The sequence below is a fragment of the Castor canadensis genome, chromosome 9 (genome assembly GCF_047511655.1).
Source record: "Castor canadensis chromosome 9, mCasCan1.hap1v2, whole genome shotgun sequence".
Taxonomy (NCBI): domain Eukaryota; kingdom Metazoa; phylum Chordata; class Mammalia; order Rodentia; family Castoridae; genus Castor; species Castor canadensis.
The window spans coordinates 93,328,908-93,347,310 of record NC_133394.1 but is presented as its reverse complement, the minus strand read 5'-3'; the positions used below and the strand labels follow the sequence as shown (position 1 = coordinate 93,347,310).

Sequence of the window (18,403 nt, the reverse complement as noted above, 5' to 3'; positions counted from 1 at the left end):
AATATTCTCAGCATAGCAGAGTAATTCTTTTAAAACATGTTTTTTGCTTAAGGATTTGATTAAGGCTCAGAAACAATGAATAATACAAGAGATGGTTAAGAGAAATATTCCTTAGTATTAACGAAGGATAAACCTACCATATCTAGATGAATAATCAGTATTGGAAAATACATTTGTTCTCTTTTTTTTTTCTCTTTCCTCTACAAATAATTCAGTGGGATTGTCACTGTCACTCTTGATTGCTCTGTTTTTTCTGTCATCAGCTGGGATTTATTTTTTCCATTTGTATACTTTATTAATATTAAAATCTCAAATTTAAAAACAATTTAAAACTTTCTGAGGACTAGTAAGCAAGTTTGGTGACTGCCAGTTCCATTGGGTTATCGTCCTTGCCTGGAACAATATGTGGAAAAGGATTCTGCTGCTCAGCATCTATTATGCTCACTTAGCTCTGTCTGGTACGGCTAAGGGAATGGTGGTGAGTAGTATTGATTTCGTAATGTAAGCAGATCTTAAGTGCTAATTTGCTTTGGCAGTTGTTACTTCCATTTTTACTGAACCTTTACATTTGTTTGGCAAAGTATATTGAAATTAATAGTTCAGAGAATTTTGAAGCATTAAAGGAATATGTAGCTGGGCATGGTGACATGCTCTTGCAATCCCAGCATTCCTGAGGCTAAGGCAGGAGAATAATGAGTTTAAGGCCAGCCTGGGCTACATAGCAAGATCCTAGCTGTAGGAAGTAGAAAGAGAGGGAAAAAGAAAAGAATAATATAATTTTTTAAAGAACAAATCTTTTAAAGAAATTATATGTTAAATTCTAATTTTATTGCCAATTTAGTTGATCTACTTTTATAATTAAGTTATTTAACACGGTGGCGGTAATAATCAGCCAGGAGTATACGTTCAATAGTATTTTGAGAAGGGAATTTTGAGATTTATGTACAATAAAATGTACTCTTTGAAGTTAGATAGTCTTGTGAGTTTGGACAACACAATGCAATGGTCAGGGCTGAGGATGCAGCAGTGTTAGAATGTTTGGCTACCATGTGCAAGGCCCATGGTCTGACTTTTAGCACCACAGGAAAACAACACAACAACAAAACCGTCACTGTAGTGTAATTACTACCACATTCAAGATAGAATATTTTTGTCACTCCAAATAATTCTCTTGGTAATAGAAATTTAACCTAGCAAGACACCTATGGTGCACGCCTTTGATCCTAGCTACTCAGGAAGCAGGGATCAGGAGGATTACGGTTTGAAGCCAGCCCTGGCAAATAGTTCATGAGACCCTATCTTGAAAAACCCATCACACTAAAGGGCTGGCGGAATGCTCAAGTGGTAGAACGCCTGCCTAGCAAGTGTGAGGCCCTGAGTTCAAACCCCAGTGCTGCGCCCCTAAAAAAAGAAGTTTAACCTTATGTTCTTCAGGAAATGTGACATTTAAAGGGCGTTTAAACTTGTTTAAAGCATACAACTTTCAGGCCAGGTATGGTAGCTCACTACCATAATCCCAGCTATACAGGAAGCATATATATTGAAGAATTACAGTTTGAGGCTGACCCCAGCAAAAAGTATGAGACCCTATCTGAAAAATAACTAAAGGAAAAAATGGATGGAAGCATGGCTCAAGTGGTAGAGCACTGCTTAACAAGCACAAGGCCCTGAGTTCAAGCCCCAGTACTCCCTCTACAAGAATATAGCTTTCCCCTATAATTGTGACATGAATATTAGCCATATTGTTCCAGTGTTGTATTGTTTAAATATCAAGAAAATTATCATTTCTGCTTAATTCCTCAAGAAGAGATACTTTAAAATAATGTATAATCATGTTGAAGTACTTTATTTTTGAATATTACAGAAGAAAATTCCACAAGACAGAGTGAGGATTTGGGAAGCCAGTTTACAGAAATTTTCATTAAGCAGCCAGAAAATGTCACTCTCCTGTTATCTTTATTGGAGGTAAATAGGGATCCTTGATGTTTTTGCCATCTTAATAAGCTTCCTTTACTGCCTTTTTGAGTGTTTGAAGAAGCAATGTGTGTACCTTTAAAGGTACTGAAGTTGTTTTATCGTATACTTTCTACATGAATGTAAGAGATCCATGTGCATTTTTCAAGAAATACATGTTAAAATATTGTCTGCCTGTTTGTAAAAACAGAAATAAGGTTAATTTCATCACTAACACTTTAGTCAGTTTAATCAATTCACATTAACTCTTTTCTTTATGTTGCTTTTTATTTCTTAAAATTACCTGTTACACATTTGCCATGCTTCCAGTTTTTACTTGTAGTTTCTGGTACTACTATTAGTTGATAAATTGTTTTTCTTGAAAATTTGAATTATAAATGTTAAATATTTTAAATTCTATATTGCAGGAATTTGATTTCCATGTCCGCTGGCCTGGTGTGAAGCTTCTGACTTCTCTTCTAAAACAACTGGGGCCTCAGGTGCAACAAATTATTTTAGTTAGTCCCATGGGTAAGTGACTTCCTTTCCTTAAAAAATGAAGATCATTTCCTAGAGAAAGTAATTGAAACAGTGTTTTAATAAATTATAATTTGAATCACTATTTCTATTTTTGGTCTGTCAGTATTTTTCTCCTGGTTTATGTTCTAGGTGTTTCAAGACTGATGGATTTATTAGCGGATTCCAGGGAAGTTATACGTAATGATGTAAGTTAAATATGAAAAACATCCAAGAATATGCATCTCTTTTTTCTCTTTGTAAATAAAATCCTTGTTGACTGCATTACGAGTTATAGGAAGTTAGATTTGGAAAGTCAGGGTAATAGTTAATCTTTTAGCCCTTTTTAAGTTATATATGAGACCGAATTATTTCTTTGTTTTCTACCTTTCAGTTAAACCATTTTGCTCTTCAAATTTATTCCTTCCACAAATTTAGGCTATCTTCCACCCTCTCTAAAGAATTTCCTTGTCCTCCTAAAAGCAGAAGAAACATTCCCAGATGTTGAACTGTGTAAACTTAGCAAAATACTGCATTTAGCATTCCCCACTCTCATTTGATGGAGTATGTATTTCCTAGAATTTTCCTTGATAATTTCTGTTTAACTATAGAGCGTAATTTGCTTTGTATTTTCCATACTGACATTTATTTTAATATTTGTGTGTAAGTTTGAATATTTTATATTAATGCTATATTGCTTTGTTGTTTGAACATTTTTCTGTATTGTTTCCTACAACATGATCATAAATCTGTAACACATTAGACAGCATTTTGAAAAATCTTTTCTTATTTTTGGAGATCAGTTCTCACTGTGGAGCCCAAGTTGACCTGGAATTTGTGATCTTGCCTTGGCCTTCTGAGTGTTGGGACTGTAGACATGCACCACCACACCCAGCTTGGAAGAATCTTTTAAAAATTAAACTGTAGAGCTGAAAGAACATATCAAGCTAATTCATTCTTCATGTTTACAGTGAGAAACCTGAGAGCCATAGAACCCAAGTGACGTGTTCTTTGTCAGTCTTGTCTTGCTCATATTCATCTTTGTATTTGTGGTTCCTGTTCTGTGCCTTTCTCATCCTAGATTCTAGTGAATATCATTTGGATTACTCTTAGTTTAATAACTGGTTAGTGGCAAAGCAGAAACAAAACTAAACAAAACTCTTGTCTTCTAGTCTACATAGAAAATTTTAACTTAGATTTCACATTTTGTAGTATGTATATCACAGCAATAGTGTATGGGCAATAAAATTATGTAGTAGTGTAACTTATGAGAACAACATATTTTATTCTTTAATATTTAAATATTTACTTGTTTGTTTTGAGACAGGGTCTCACTATGTAGCCAAGGCTAGTCTTGAACTCATGACCCTTTTGCCTTAGCCTTCCACACAGTAGGATTACAGACATGTACCCTCAGTGTCCATCTTAAATGTTATTTTTAAATGAGCGTTCATCTTTTGAAATAATCTATTAAAATGATTTCCTTGATTAAAATATGACTGTATTTTAAACCTATAGTTTCTGTTCTGTTCTCTTTGCTCTCAGTTTAAATAAGAAGATACCACACAATAAAAATCTATTTAATGAAGAAATTCTGTCCCCCTAAATTTCTACTAATGTTATTACCATTTATTTTAATGTCATTACCATTTATTTTAATTTTTACATAAAAAATCACCTCTTTTTTGGTGGTAGTAGGGATTGAACTCAGGGCACAGGGCTTACTAGGCAAGCATGCTACCACTTGAGCTATGCTATCAGTCCTTTTGCTTTTATTTTGTTCCTGAGATAGGCTCTTGCTGACTTTTGCACAGGCTGACTTTGATCTCTCAACCCTCCTGCCTCTTCAAGTAGCTAGGATTACAGGCATGTACCACCATGTGTGACTTCTCTTGCTGTTGTTTTGTTTTATTTATAGCTGAATCATCTTGGCTCTTAAATCTACTGTTTTCTTTTAACTCTCCCACTCCCTTTTTTTCTGTTCCTAACCTTTTTAAAGCAATTTTTGAGACAGATGATATGATTCCTTATATATACATATATATATATATATATATATATATATATATATATATATATATTCTTTTTTTTATGAGGGATTAAGTTCTGCTTTTTTGTTGTAATGTCTGGATTCTTAGTTTTTACATGTTTTATAGCCATTTTTTCTTTGGCTTTAGTTAACCTATGCAAAGGATACAGGGAAAAGAAACTAACGAGTATTGAAATTTAGAACATAGTATGTTCTATGGAAGCTATTTTACATTCTTCAGTCTTTACTTAAAATCTTGTGGAAAAGATACTGTCCTATTTTACAAAGTATACTGAGACTTGGAATGTTTTTAAATTATTTATTTTTGTTTATTTTTGACTTTATTGGATAGTTGAACTCAGGGCCTCACGCTTGCTAGGCAGGCACTGTACCACTAAGCTACTCTTCCCAGCCCAAGACTCAGAATTTATGTGTTTTGCTTTGAGTTGAACATCTAGTGAGTAGGGCATCTGCTTTTTAAGCATACTTTATCAAACCCAGAGCCACTATGTTGTTCCTACTGTATTTCTTCTTCCTTTCTTAACAGTTAAACTTATGTCGGCAGCATTTGACCTCTGAAAATAACCTCTCTTGCCTTTCTCTCTTACCTTAGAATTGAGGCTTAATTGTCAAGAAAATGAATGGAACAAGCCAATAAGGCTGTGAGCATTTTTGGTGTTGTGTGAATACTTAACCGACCCAGTACCAACAGCCAATAGTTGATTGCCTCTATGGGACTTTTGAACTACCTATCTGCTTCTTCTGAACTAATAATAGCTGCTGTTTTCATAATGTATTTGCTGTCTTTTTCACCATTGTGGTCACTTAGGGCTCAGAAGTCCTTGCTCTTTGATACTAAAACTAGCAGAAATGGGTAATAAGCAGAAAAGTGAGGGGTTTTTTTAGGATGAGAAAGAGGTGCCAAAATAAATCAACTAAACCTGACTTAAGCTGAGAAAAACTGCAAGAGGAGAAGACTATTATGAACTTTCTTTTGCTGGACATGGTATTCATAAAGTATGACTTTCAGCTTTTTTCTATAGATTTAGATCAAGTTTTAGGAATTTGGAAACCAGATATTGACAAGAATTTCTGATCTTTCTAGAAGTTCTACCAGATATGTGTAGTATTTGTTGATTTATTTATTGTTGTTGCGAAGCATGTTCAGTGACATTCCTGAGGTATAACTCACTTAAGGAACAATGAAAACTATATAGTGATTGATGAATATGAAGGAATCATATACTTATATCATACAGTGGAAAGAGAATTGAGCTAGTTGTTAGATGTGGATTCTAGTCAAGGCTCTATCCCTTTGAGACTTTAGAGAAGGCAAGTTGCTTAACTTCTCTGTTGTTGTTTTCCGTACATTTAAAGTGAAGAAGCTGAGCTTGTGAAATTCCTGTCAGTTCTAATATTTTATGATTTTTAAAGTAATTTTTAAATATCTTGTGTTGTACTCCACTAAACATTATTTTTCTTCTCTATCAGGGTGTCTTACTACTACAGGCACTAACAAGAAGCAATGGAGCAATCCAAAAAATTGTTGCTTTTGAAAATGCTTTTGAAAGACTACTGGACATAATCACAGAGGAGGGAAACAGTGATGGAGGTATAGTTTGAAGAGATTCCTTTCTGCTGACTGAATTGTTAGCTTCTAGGGAAACACATGGAACAAGAAATGGGAACTCATATATCATACTCTTTCTTTCACTATGGCGTCTTGAATATGGATTTCTTTTTCCTTATCATGTTTCATATTTGTTAGGCTTCTGTGATCTAGTTTGGTGTCTTTCATCATTTCTGAAAAGTCTTAACTATATCTTTTCCAAACCTGTTGTGCTGCATTTTCTCTTTCATTAGGCGTAGGTGAAGATCCTTTTGCAGATTCAGTGATAGGGGGTCAAGTTGAAGACAGAGTCATATGTTGAGAGTGAAGGACGAGGACACAGTCGAAAATTAGTGGAGAAAGTTAGTCTTTTGGAGAATAGAAGAGCTAGTTGATTACTATAATTAAAACTTCCAGTCAGGGCTAAAGCCCATTTAGGGTGTTTACCACAATACAGCACTGCACACTGCTTGATTGTGTGACTTTGCTTCCCCCCAGTTGTATGCTGCCTAGATGAAAGTATAGGGGGAAAAGTCAGTTTTTCACAGGGTTAGACCTTTTCCAGGATGGTTTAATGAAGACAGCAAGACCAGAGTGCTCAACATATTATCTGTTGAATAGAAAAAATGAAGATTTATATACTGTAAGATATAGAGAAGGAAGTGAAGATAGAAAAGGGTTTCTAGAAAGGGAGAAAGGGACCTAGTTGATGGATTAAAGCTCTCAGGAAAGCCAAGAAGCCATAGAACAGATAAATTGAGAATATTTGAGTCAGAAAGTTTTAGTAAGAGTAAAAGTTGTTATTGAAGATGAGACCACAGAACTGAGAGGTCCAGATGTTAATTGGGCTGTTGTTGTCATTGAAAATCAAGAATGACAGTACAACTTAGAGAAAGAATACTTTGAACAAGATACTTATGAGATTTTCAGTGAGCAAAGACCAGTGACCACAAATTTGTTATGTAACCGTGATGAGGAGTAGCAAGAGATGGACTAGCCAGATAGTGTGAACCTCAAGGAGCATGAGTTTTTTATAAGAGGGTAGAGGAGCTGTGGTCTCTGGAAAATACACTGTACTCAGAAGATCAAAGATTCAGCATCCTAGCTTTGAGGTTCATGCAACTCATATCATTCAATGCCTTTATTTGAGAGCATTGCAGGATAAAGCAGATTTGTTAAAGGAACATTTCAAGAAGTAGTTGAGGGTATAGCAGATTTTATTCATCAGTATTTGAGATTTTGAGACAGAATCATGGTTTTAAAATAAGGTTAAGTGAGGGAGAGGAAACCCAAAGATGAAAAATGAGAGAGCATAAATGACCAGAGAGGTGTATGTTTTTGGAGGTGAGTGAGGAAAATGGGGTTTTAATGTAAAGTGGAATTAACTAGCCTTCAGGGTTGCTAAAATAGGTTCCAGTAGTTCTTTATAACTCCTTATAAGGTGAGGATCCATATGTTCAGCAATATGAGGTAAAGAAGCCTCTACTGTAGAGAGATCCAGACTGGTTAAAACAGAGAGTCTTTAAAAGCGATTAAAGCTATCCCAGCACCAAAAGAAAAAAAAACTATTTTTAAGCTAAATGTAATAGAATTATTATGTATGTTCTTGGGGATTTTGTTTTGTTTTGTTTTACAGATTTTTCTGTTATTTATTTGGTGGGACTGGGGTTTGAACTTGGGGCCTTGTTCTTAAAAAGCAGGTGCTCTCCTGCTTGAACCACACCTCCAGCCCAACATGTATGTTTAAATACTAATTTTTTTAGTTGGAACCAGGACTTTTTCTCTGCATAGTTGTTGTCTGTTGATGGAAGTTTTCATAATCCTCTTTCTAGATACAATACCTGTAATTTGACATGTAAAATTTGCATTATGGCTTCTTTGAAATAGAATGCAGAATCTTTTAGTGTTTTTACAGTTCTTTCCTTATCATTTAGAATTGTGTTATCCATATTTAATCAGCTAGCTGTTTTTAATGATTTGCTTTCATTGAGTTTTGCCAAAAACTTAATTTAGTTTTTATAAAAATATCTCTTTTCACATTTATATTTTGGCAATTTACATAATATTTAATTAATAACAAGTGTAAATAGCATGACAAATTGCAAACAGAGACAATTAGCTCTTAGATATATTATCAAAAGCATGATCCTTGAAAGAAAAAAGTTGATAAATAGGATTTCATTAAACTTGAAAACTTGTGCTCTTCAATCTAAGACACTGTTAAGAGAATGAAAAGATAGGCCACAGATGGGAGAAAATTATTTTCAAACTTCACATCTGAAAAAAGACTTACATCCAAAATTTACCATAAACTCTTCAACTAAACAATAACAAAATAAGTCAATTTAAAGATGGGCAAAAGATCTGAATAGACACCTCACCAAAGAAGATACACAGATGGCAAGTAAGCATACGAATAAATGCTCAAAATCATGTGTCATCAGGTCCAGGCACCAGTGGCTCACGCCTGTAATCCTAGCTACGTGGGAGGCTGAGATTGGGAGCATTGAGGGTCAAAGTCAGTCTAGGCAAAATAGTTTGTGAAACCCCATCTCTAAAAATAACCAGAGCAAAAATGGCTCAAGGGGTAGAGTGCTTGAGAAACTCACTCATTGCTGGAGGAAATGCATAATGGTACAACCACTTTGGAAGACAGTTTGGCTGTTACTTACAAAGCCAATTGAATTTTGCCATGTGATCAAGCAATGACGCTCCTTGATATTTACCCAAATTAGTTTAAAATTTATATCCACACAAAAAACCACACATGAATGAATGTTCATAGCAACTTTATTCATAATTGCCAAAACTTGTAAGTAACCAAGATGTCCTTCAGTAGGTGAATGGAAAGAGAAACTGTACATGCATGCAATTGGATATTACTTAAGAGAAACAGAAACCTTATTCAAACCATGAAAAAGACATGGAGAAACTTTAAATGCATATTGTTGGTGATTTTCACTATGTAGTATTCTGGGAAAGGCAAAACTATAGTGGCACAAAAATATCAGTGTTTACCAGGGAATCAGGGGTGGGAGAAAGGAAAGGATAAATAGGTAAAATGGTATTTTCGGAGCAATAAAATTATTCTATATGATACTGTAATGATAGATATATATGAGATTATATATTTGTCAAAATCCATAGAACTTTGTAGCACAGAGTGAACCCTAATATAAGCTGTGGGTTTAAATAACTGTGTAAATTGTAATAAATGTACCACACTAGTGTAAGTTGTTGGTGATAGGAGAAACTAGGAGGGAGAGAATATATGAAAACTTTCACTATTCGCACTCAGTTTTTCTGTAAACCTAAGACTGCTCTAAAAAGTCTTTTTATTTAAAGTGATTGTAAACACACAGCTCAACTAGTAGGAGCATGGGAGGACCTGTGAGACAGCACGCAGATTATGGTCTGTGCCTGTCAGAAGTCCTAACAGACTGTCTGCTTTGCCATACTGAAGAGATGCTGAGCCTGGAGATTTATCTTTTTAAAAATGTTTGGAGATTAAATTTTCCTTCAAATTTTATCAACCTTAATATCTCCATTTTATACTCTCTCCCCAGGTATAGTAGTGGAAGATTGTTTGATTTTGCTTCAAAACTTATTAAAAAACAACAATTCAAATCAAAATTTTTTTAAAGAAGGCTCATATATCCAGCGTATGAAACCTTGGTTTGAAGTTGGAGATGAAAATTCAGGCTGGTCTGCACAGAAAGTGACCAATTTACATCTTATGCTACAGGTATGCTGTATTTACACATAAGCATGATAAGAATTTTGTCACTGGTTATTTCAAAGAAAAGAAAATTGCTTACATTTGCTAAATCCAAGCTATTCAGTTGATTTCAGATGAGCTTTTTTTTTTTTTTTTTTATTCTTTTATTCACATTCAGGTGAGCTTCTTTGTTTGGTGGCACTGGGATTTGAACTCAGGGCCTCACACTTGGCTTGGCTGGTGCTCTACCACTTGAGGCACTCCACCAGTTTTTCTGTGTTGGGTTTTTTCTAAAAAGGGTTTTACCCAGGGCTGGCTTCAAATCACGATCCTCCTGATGTCTGCCTCCTGAGTAGCTAGGATTACAGGCATGAGCCGCTGGTGCCCAGCTTAGGTGAGCTTTAAAAAACACCTTTTAATTGGAAATTTGCAGTTATATTCAGAGATAGAGTCCCATCTCCAACCCACCCTTCGCTCATCTTTGATAATTGTTAACATCTGATAGTTTTATTTCATCTTTTATTTCTCTTTTTTGCCTTGCTGTATGTTAAAATTCAGATGTCTAGTTTCCTGACAGGTTTTACATTAGGAAATAACAGGTTCAGCTGTTTATTTGTATTTTTAAATATCTGCTTTCTTCAAGGAGGGCTCTAATATAATAAATTTTAATATTCAAAATACTAAGTTCAGATAAATTCTTTCAGTAAATACTTACTAAGAGCCCAGAACTGGATACTAGGAAATGAATTGTAATGTCCTTGCTCCCAAAGATCTAGTCTGAGTTTTAAAACAATTCAGGTTAAATTGGCAAATTGCCTATAATTTTATGTAAGTTTCATGGTGAAAGTTTAGTGGGATTAGATAGTAAAAATAAGATAGTAGGGTCCCAAATGATTTCTACATCTGAGAAAAAATTAAACTTCTTAAACTTACTTATTTATTCCTTTACTGAATTCACCTTCTCCATATCCTTAAGGTTATACCAGCCAACTAACCTAGGAACTTCAGTGATTCTTTGGGTCTTTGAATGTCTCTGTGTTGTGCCTACATCTCTGAAGTCATGTACTCAAGACTAGATGGTTACCCTTCCAGTAATGAGAGTCTAAGTATTGTTCATGCTCAAGGAGTTGCCTACATAGGATTGGTTGGTAATCAGGGTGATAGTGTGCCCCAGTTTACCAGGACAGTATTCATTTTGTAATTACTAATAGTGTCCTCTTTAACTTCAAAAGTGTTCTTGTTTGAATTATAAATTATGTCACTACTATCTTTAGATTATGCCTAAAAACTGTTAGGAAGGTATTTTCCCTGAGAATGTGGTCACAGAGTCAGTCAGTTTTATTTATTTTCCCAATTTTATCATTTCTGTTTTCACATGTCAGTATTACACATATCAAGAATTTATTAGTTTTAGAAACAGCTTCACTAAGTGGTAAATTCGATAATCTTTATATAACACTGCTCTCTTAATAAAGGAAATTCCTCTAGAAAAGTAACGTTTAGAATGTGATTAGAGGGCTAGAGGTGTAGCTTAGTGGTAGTGCAAGGCTCTGGGTTCCATCTCAAGCACTGCATTAAAAAAAAAAAAGATTAGACCGTGAAGGAGTGAAGAGATCTGATGATACTTGAAGACATGTATTTCCTACCAAAACAGTGAGAATTTAAATTCTCAGTGCTTGGGGAACCTGCTCCTGTTTTGTGGCTTAGGGTACTATATAAAGAATTATTTTGAAGCAAATGTTAATATTCAAAAAGTAGAGTAGTATTTTACCAAAAAAATTTTTTAATATATTGCAGTATATAAACAACAACAAAAAACACAGAACTCTACTTACATAACAGATTGATTCTTTAAGTATTTTTTATTTTATATCATTACTGAATTGTAAGCCATTGAAAGCTGAAGTTGAATCTATTTAGGGATTCCTTTTTTCTTTCTAAGAGATTGTCTCTTAATTTTCTGCTTAGGCTAGCATTGAACTCTTGAGTTCATAGTACTGTGCTACTATGTACTACTTTTGTTTGGGATAAAAAAATGATCAAGGCAGTTGTTACTCTTTTGAGTTCACATCACCAGAAGAATATAACCTTAAGCAGATAGCATAATGTAATATGTACTATATATAATAGACTGATGCCATGGGAACACAAAGGCAAGAGCACCTAGATTTGGCTGAGCAGATAAGAGCATGCTTCATACAGATGCTGTTGTTCAAATAGATCAGATTAGCCTCAAGCCATTATAGATAGAACACAAAATTTTGTTTGTCTTTCTTTCACAGCTTGTGCGGGTACTGGTATCTCCCACTAACCCTCCTGGAGCCACCAGTAGCTGCCAGAAGGCTATGTTCCAGTGTGGATTATTGCAGCAGCTTTGCACTATTCTAATGGCTACTGGAATTCCTGCTGACATCCTGACTGAGGTAAATGAAACTAAGGAAGAGGCCACTCTGTACAAGTTGAAACCAAGAACCCTTGGAAGAATCTTTTTGGGAGGAAGGGGTTATTTTTCTCTTCTCTGAGTTATAGTTGTATTTCTTTTATTTTTTAAAACATATTTTTCATTTTACTGATTTTTCTACATGTTTGTACGTACTAATACTCTTAAGTTCAACATATCATTCCCTGCCCCCAGCCTTCTTCTGCAAACCTTCCATCCTTCTCCAGTCTGGACTCTAGTTCTGCCACACAGCTCTGGTCCTACTTTTTTTTTTTTTTTTTAATCTTTCATGTGATTTAGATTCTTTGATGTTCTAGATCCTGTATCTTTTTTTACCCACCCCATTGTCTTATTTTTCTTAATTTTCTTAAAAAAAAAACACAGTAAATGACAATAGATTTTATTTAGTTCTTTCATGCTTGAAAATGTCATCCTCTCCCTTCAGAGTTAATATTTGTCTAGGAATGGAATTCAGGGTTGTAAGTCATTATCATTCCAACCTTCAGAACTTCATTCTCTTACTGTTAAAAAGTACTTCACTCTTCTGAATTCAAATCTGTTTTGTGTACTGTGCCTTTTCTCTTTGTTTCTGGTTTTCTGAAATTTGCTGATGATGTGCTATACTGTGGACCTTCTTTCCACCTCCCAATTATTTTTGCCACTCACTGGGCTCTTTGAGCTGTAGGCACATGATCTTCAGTTCTGAGGATGTGTTTGCTATTCTTAGTAATTCTCTTTTTCTCTTTCTGTAACCCTATTAATAAATTATTAGATTTTTTGAACCTAGTTTGTCTTCTTTTAAAAATTAATTATTTTTAGTTGATAAATAAGAGAAGATATTTATTGTGTATAAATGAAATATATATAGCTTATCCTTTTACTCTTGAAAAAAAGTAAGTTTTCTTGAAAGTTTTTTCGACTTAAATTGAATTTTTAATGTGTTACATTTTAAATGTGTTCTCTGCTTTTATTTTAAAACATTTTTTCTAATTTTGTTGAGATTTTAAATGCATGTGGTCAAGTATTATTTTAATTAGAGACTCACTCTTAATGTTTTAAAACTTTATCTTGAGAAAGTATTACAAGATTATAATGCTGCAACTGATTTTGGGGATATCTGAATTTTGGCATTTAAAAACAAAAAGCAGGATGTAACATTTTCTTTGTTTTTTTTTTTTTTTTTTTACAGTAGTAGGGCTTGAACTCAGGGCCTACACCTTGAGCTCCTTCACCAACCCTTTTTTGTGATGGGTTTTTTTGATATAGGGTCTTAAGAACTACTTCCCTGGGCTAGCTTTGAACCAGATCCTCCTGATTTCTGCCTCCTAAGTAGCTAGTATTACAGGCATCAGCCACCAATGTCCAGCTCATTTTCTTCTTTTGAAAATGTTTTTCTTCTTTGACTTGCTTTTTCTAAATAGTCTTTTTTCTCTCTTGCCAGACCATAAATACCGTATCAGAAGTTATTCGAGGCTGTCAAGTAAACCAAGACTACTTTGCTTCTGTAAATGCACCTTCAAACCCACCAAGGTAGGAAACACTGAGATTGCTCTGAAGAAGTAAGAGCTTGGTTTGGGTAATTAATATATCTCATATATACATCTTACTCTTTTTAAGAAGTTCAGTTATATGTTTTAGAACTGGAAATTTTGTGACAATATAAATAAATTGCTATTTTATAAGTATATGGTCTTTGGAAATTAGGTATTTTAGGTTCAGATGTCACCCTTGCACTTCTCAGATATGTGACTTAAACAAATCACTTTGCTTTTCTTAGCTGCAATTTCCTTATCTGTGAAGTGGAGTTGGAAATGTTTAATTTGTTCGTGTCCTAGTTATGGTTTTCCAGTCAACAAAAATGATTAGTAACTGATCTATGTTTTGAGGTTGTAATTCATTTTCTTCCTTTCTTTTTAAATGCAACAGACCAGCAATTGTAGTACTTCTCATGTCTATGGTTAATGAGAGGCAGCCGTTTGTTTTGCGCTGTGCTGTGCTTTATTGTTTCCAGTGTTTCTTATATAAAAACCAAAAAGGACAAGGAGAAATTGTGTCAACACTTCTACCCTCCACTATTGATGGTAAATAACTTAGTTCAAATTTGTATTTTTAAAAGTAAATAATTGTTTTCTCAAGCTTTCATTTAAATTTTTTTCTCATGCTGTAGTCTAAAATACTTTGTATGCTTTGGGAAAAAAATCTAAGCTCCAATGCCTAAAAATAAATTTAGAGAACAGGCTTTGGGGTCAGACCAGAGTTTGCATTGCAGATTTTCCATTTCTCCTGCTTTATCAAGTTATAAGGAGATAATGATACATCATTAGAAATATGAGAATTAATGCAATTATATATGAAAAGCACTTAGCTCAATACCTGGCATATAATAGATGCCAATAAACAGAAACTGCTGTTAGTAGAAATTACCACTCTAAAGATAAATCCAACCATTATATCATACCCAACAAAGTGGTCTGTTGTTCTAGTATAGATTAGAGCCATTAGCTTTCTTAAGGATTTTTTAACATTTCAGTTACTTGAGATGAATGTAAATATTTACCTTTTTTAACATTAAACATTAAAAGCAATTTGACATAGGTGATTGCGAACATTAGTAGAGTTTATTTTAATCGCATAAAACGTGAGGGCTTTTTTCTCTCAAAATTTTAGGTCTATTAATGATATTTTACCAAAATTATTCTTGGTAAAAAATAACGCCATAAAAATGATGTACTATAAATGACAGTAAATGCTGGAGGTTGTGGAATAATTAAAATAAAATTCTTTAGAATTTTAGAATTGTTTTCAGTTAAGATAATAAGTTTCTGGACAATTACCATCATCAATTTGATGCCTAGAGTGTTCTAATATTTCTTGGTTCTGCCTCTTCTCTTCCAAGATACCTTTCTGTCATTTATTTTGTTTTAAAAAGTAGAGTTATTGTTTTGAAAATGTTACTTCATAATACTAACAAATGTTTAGATAGTATTTTGTAATATTTCATACTAAATTCATGAGTGTAGAAATTAATTTTTATGAATTCTGTTTAAATTTTATTTTATTGCTGCGTAGTCAGCATCTAATATGTTATTATCATCTGCCTGCCATCTTTGTTAGCAACAGGTAATTCAGTCTCAGCTGGTCAGTTATTATGTGGAGGTTTGTTTTCTCCTGATTCACTTTCAAACTGGTGTGCTGCTGTGGCCCTTGCCCATGCTTTACAAGAAAATGCTACTCAGAAAGAACAGCTACTCAGGGTCCAACTTGCTACGAGTATCGGCAACCCTCCGGTTTCTTTACTGCAACAGTGCACCAACATCCTTTCACAGGTATGGCATTGCATGCAACTGCTGAGGCACAGTGAGGTTCAGCTTTCTGTTTGAAATGTCAGTGGTACAAAGTCTTAAGGCTGATTTCAGAAGATGCAGAAGAAAAAGGAAAGAAAGCATTTATCTACTATTTTTATTATAACCAGAAACAATTTTGTAGAGAAGAAGCAATATTTTATAGGAATCATTTTGCCAAGTAGTTGTGTGGTCTACATCATGATGAAAACACAAGTTTTGGGCAGAAAGATGTTTTGTTTGTTTTTTTTTTAAATTCAGGCCTCACACTTGCTAGGCAGGTGGTCTACCACTTGAGTCACTCCACCAGCCCTTCCTTTAGACTTTTAATGAGAAGAACAAAGCTGTTCATTTAAGTGTGGCTGCTAAGACATTAAGGAATGTTCCTCACTACATGATTGCCCATATGTACTAGCTTTGCTGTTCAACAATTGAAGTTCATGCTTTAGCAAAACTATAAAGTCACTGATATTCAGGCTACTTAGAGAAAAGTACAGTGTGGCTGAGTCTAAAAATTTCTGTTCACTTGCTCTAGCAGTAGAATTAGCCTGCTCACTCCCTCACCGTAGTGTGCTGTGTTCTTCCTTAATTTTTAATTTTGTTGCACATTGCATTTTTTCTTGTGTTGAGCTTTTTTTCTTTTTTTGGTGTTAAGCACACCCTCAACCACTGAGCTACACCCCCACTTCTCAACTCTTATTTGAACTTTTAAAGAAACATCAGTTCCGTCTATGAAGTTACAAATGAAAGCTTAAAAATTAACTATAGTGAAGAGAGTGTTGAATGCTGTTTAAATTGGTTTACTTCAATTGAAAGTTTGTCACTTATTTCCTAGTGGTTAAAAACAAAAACTACACCATATTTTCCCACATCTTATTTAATGCTTGCCATTCACCTGTTGCTGTCTTTTGAAAATGCATTTTTTTTTAAAAAAGGCAAACAGGAACTGATCCATCACCACATACATGCTTTAACTTTGTAAGTGCAATGAATGCAGAATGGGAAATACTAAAGATGATGGTGTGGTGTCTTCCCCCATTCTTTAAGTAATCACAGTTATTATACAATTAACCCTATTTAGGCCTGTAAAATGTATATCATCGTTAGACAATAAAAGATTAGAACTGCCCTGTCCCAAATTACTGGCTTAGATTGCAGAGACTGAAAAAGTATTTGAGGAACTGTTCTAGTTTTCTAAAGTAGTAATATTTATGAATAATTTTTAATGTATAATTTGCAGGGTGATAAGATCGACAGACGGGTATGTATAACTTGATTAAGCTTAGGCATTTTCTTCTTACAACAAGGCTTTTTCTTTGTCTTGGGTTTTGCTCATTTTTTTTTTAACTGCTTGTTTGAAGTTATATTCTACTCACACTTTTATATGTCAGCAAGTTTATCTCTAAGTGGCTCTCTAGTTTTCTCCATGGGATACTCTGCTGGTATTACTAAGAACTGTGGGAATGAGAATCTAAAACCTATATTCTTGTGCCTCCTCCGGGGATGCTTGCACTTTCTGAAATTCTCGGTTTTGGTTTTTTATGTATCTTCTCCAAGCTTGTTTCTTTATTTTCCCTGAAGCCATTTCAAAGGAAGTAAAATTTAGGGTTAAGAATTTTATGTTCATTTAATCAGTTTGTGAAGAATGCATGACTTTTGTTACTTGATTATTTAAAGTGTGCATTAGTAAGTATAATTTTTATAATCTGAATTGTTTTAAGTTAAATATTATGGATTATTCTAGATACAGTTCATATGCTACTACCATCATCAGAGATTAGCTTTTGATGTGTTGGGGAAGAGTGCTCTTTGTGTTTGGTTTGCTTTGGTTTTTCTTTTGAGTGTTTGGCAAAAAAATCAAAAGTGTACTTAATATTTGTGTTGTAAGCATGTGTTCAGTTGTATAATTTGAGTAGTAACAACTGAGGTCCTATTAGGAATTTTACCTTTGTGTATGAGCGTGATTTAACATGTAGTTATAACTCTTTATACACACAAACACACACACATACATTCGGCAGTTTCAACCTGCAGTTTTGTTTTGTTTTCTTCTGTGGTACTGGGCATCAAACCCAGGGCCTTGTGCATGCTAAATAAGCACTTTGCAATTGAGCTACATCCCATACCCAGAATTTTTGCTATTAGGAAAAGTTTTTTATAAGTATATATGTCAGTTATTTGAAAGGGATGTTTAAGGGATACTAATTTATGCAGAGTAAAATACACAGACCTTATATTTTCAGTTGATGATTTTTGATGTTTGAGTATACTTCTGCAATTACCACTCATAACAAGTTATAGAACATTTTTATAATTCAAGAGCTTCATCTTCATCATCTTTCTTTTCTGTGTGTGTGAGTATGTGTGTATTCTTTATCGTTGCCGGGTAGGTTCATCATCCTTCTTACTAAATGAGTTAAAAGTGTTGCTGGTGTTTTGTTTCCAGAGGCCATCACTGGAAAATGAATTTAAGCATATAATGCTAGCACCTCATTGTAATACTTGAACATTAGAAGTTTAAAATTCAGCTTATTTATGTTTTTATAAAGAATACAGAAATACTAACTTGAAATGCACAAAGGAATGAGAGGGATTTTTAATTTGAAAATGTAATAGAAAAAACATAATAGCTTATGTAAAGGTGAGTCAACTTCAGATGTTTTGTTTGTGGTTTTTAACACCTAAACCCCCAGAATGCTCTGAAATTACAGTTTTAGCCTCCTTTTTTTTTTTTTTTTCAAATTTCCTCAGTGGTTCATGCACTCAGAGGCTCTAGGAAGAGGTGTATATGTTTTTT

The 18,403-nt window shown here is 34.1% G+C and overlaps 1 protein-coding gene across 4 annotated transcripts in view; it reads left to right on the top strand.

The window, feature by feature from the left end:
• The window catches only part of Uso1 (USO1 vesicle transport factor), a 63,962-nt gene that overhangs the window by 29,368 nt on the left and 16,191 nt on the right, over nt 1–18,403 (top strand). For 2 of the 4 annotated variants that reach the window (XM_074041990.1, XM_020182906.2), the window contains exons 5-14: nt 1,865–1,965; nt 2,382–2,484; nt 2,623–2,678; nt 5,990–6,110; nt 9,674–9,852; nt 12,108–12,248; nt 13,707–13,795; nt 14,192–14,346; nt 15,380–15,591; nt 16,847–16,867. In XM_074041990.1, coding sequence (XP_073898091.1) covers nt 1,865–1,965; nt 2,382–2,484; nt 2,623–2,678; nt 5,990–6,110; nt 9,674–9,852; nt 12,108–12,248; nt 13,707–13,795; nt 14,192–14,346; nt 15,380–15,591; nt 16,847–16,867 — 1,178 coding nt within the window. The remainder of the gene's footprint in view (nt 1–1,864; nt 1,966–2,381; nt 2,485–2,622; nt 2,679–5,989; nt 6,111–9,673; nt 9,853–12,107; nt 12,249–13,706; nt 13,796–14,191; nt 14,347–15,379; nt 15,592–16,846; nt 16,868–18,403) is intronic. The other 2 variants (XM_074041987.1, XM_074041988.1) reach the window with 2 other exon arrangements.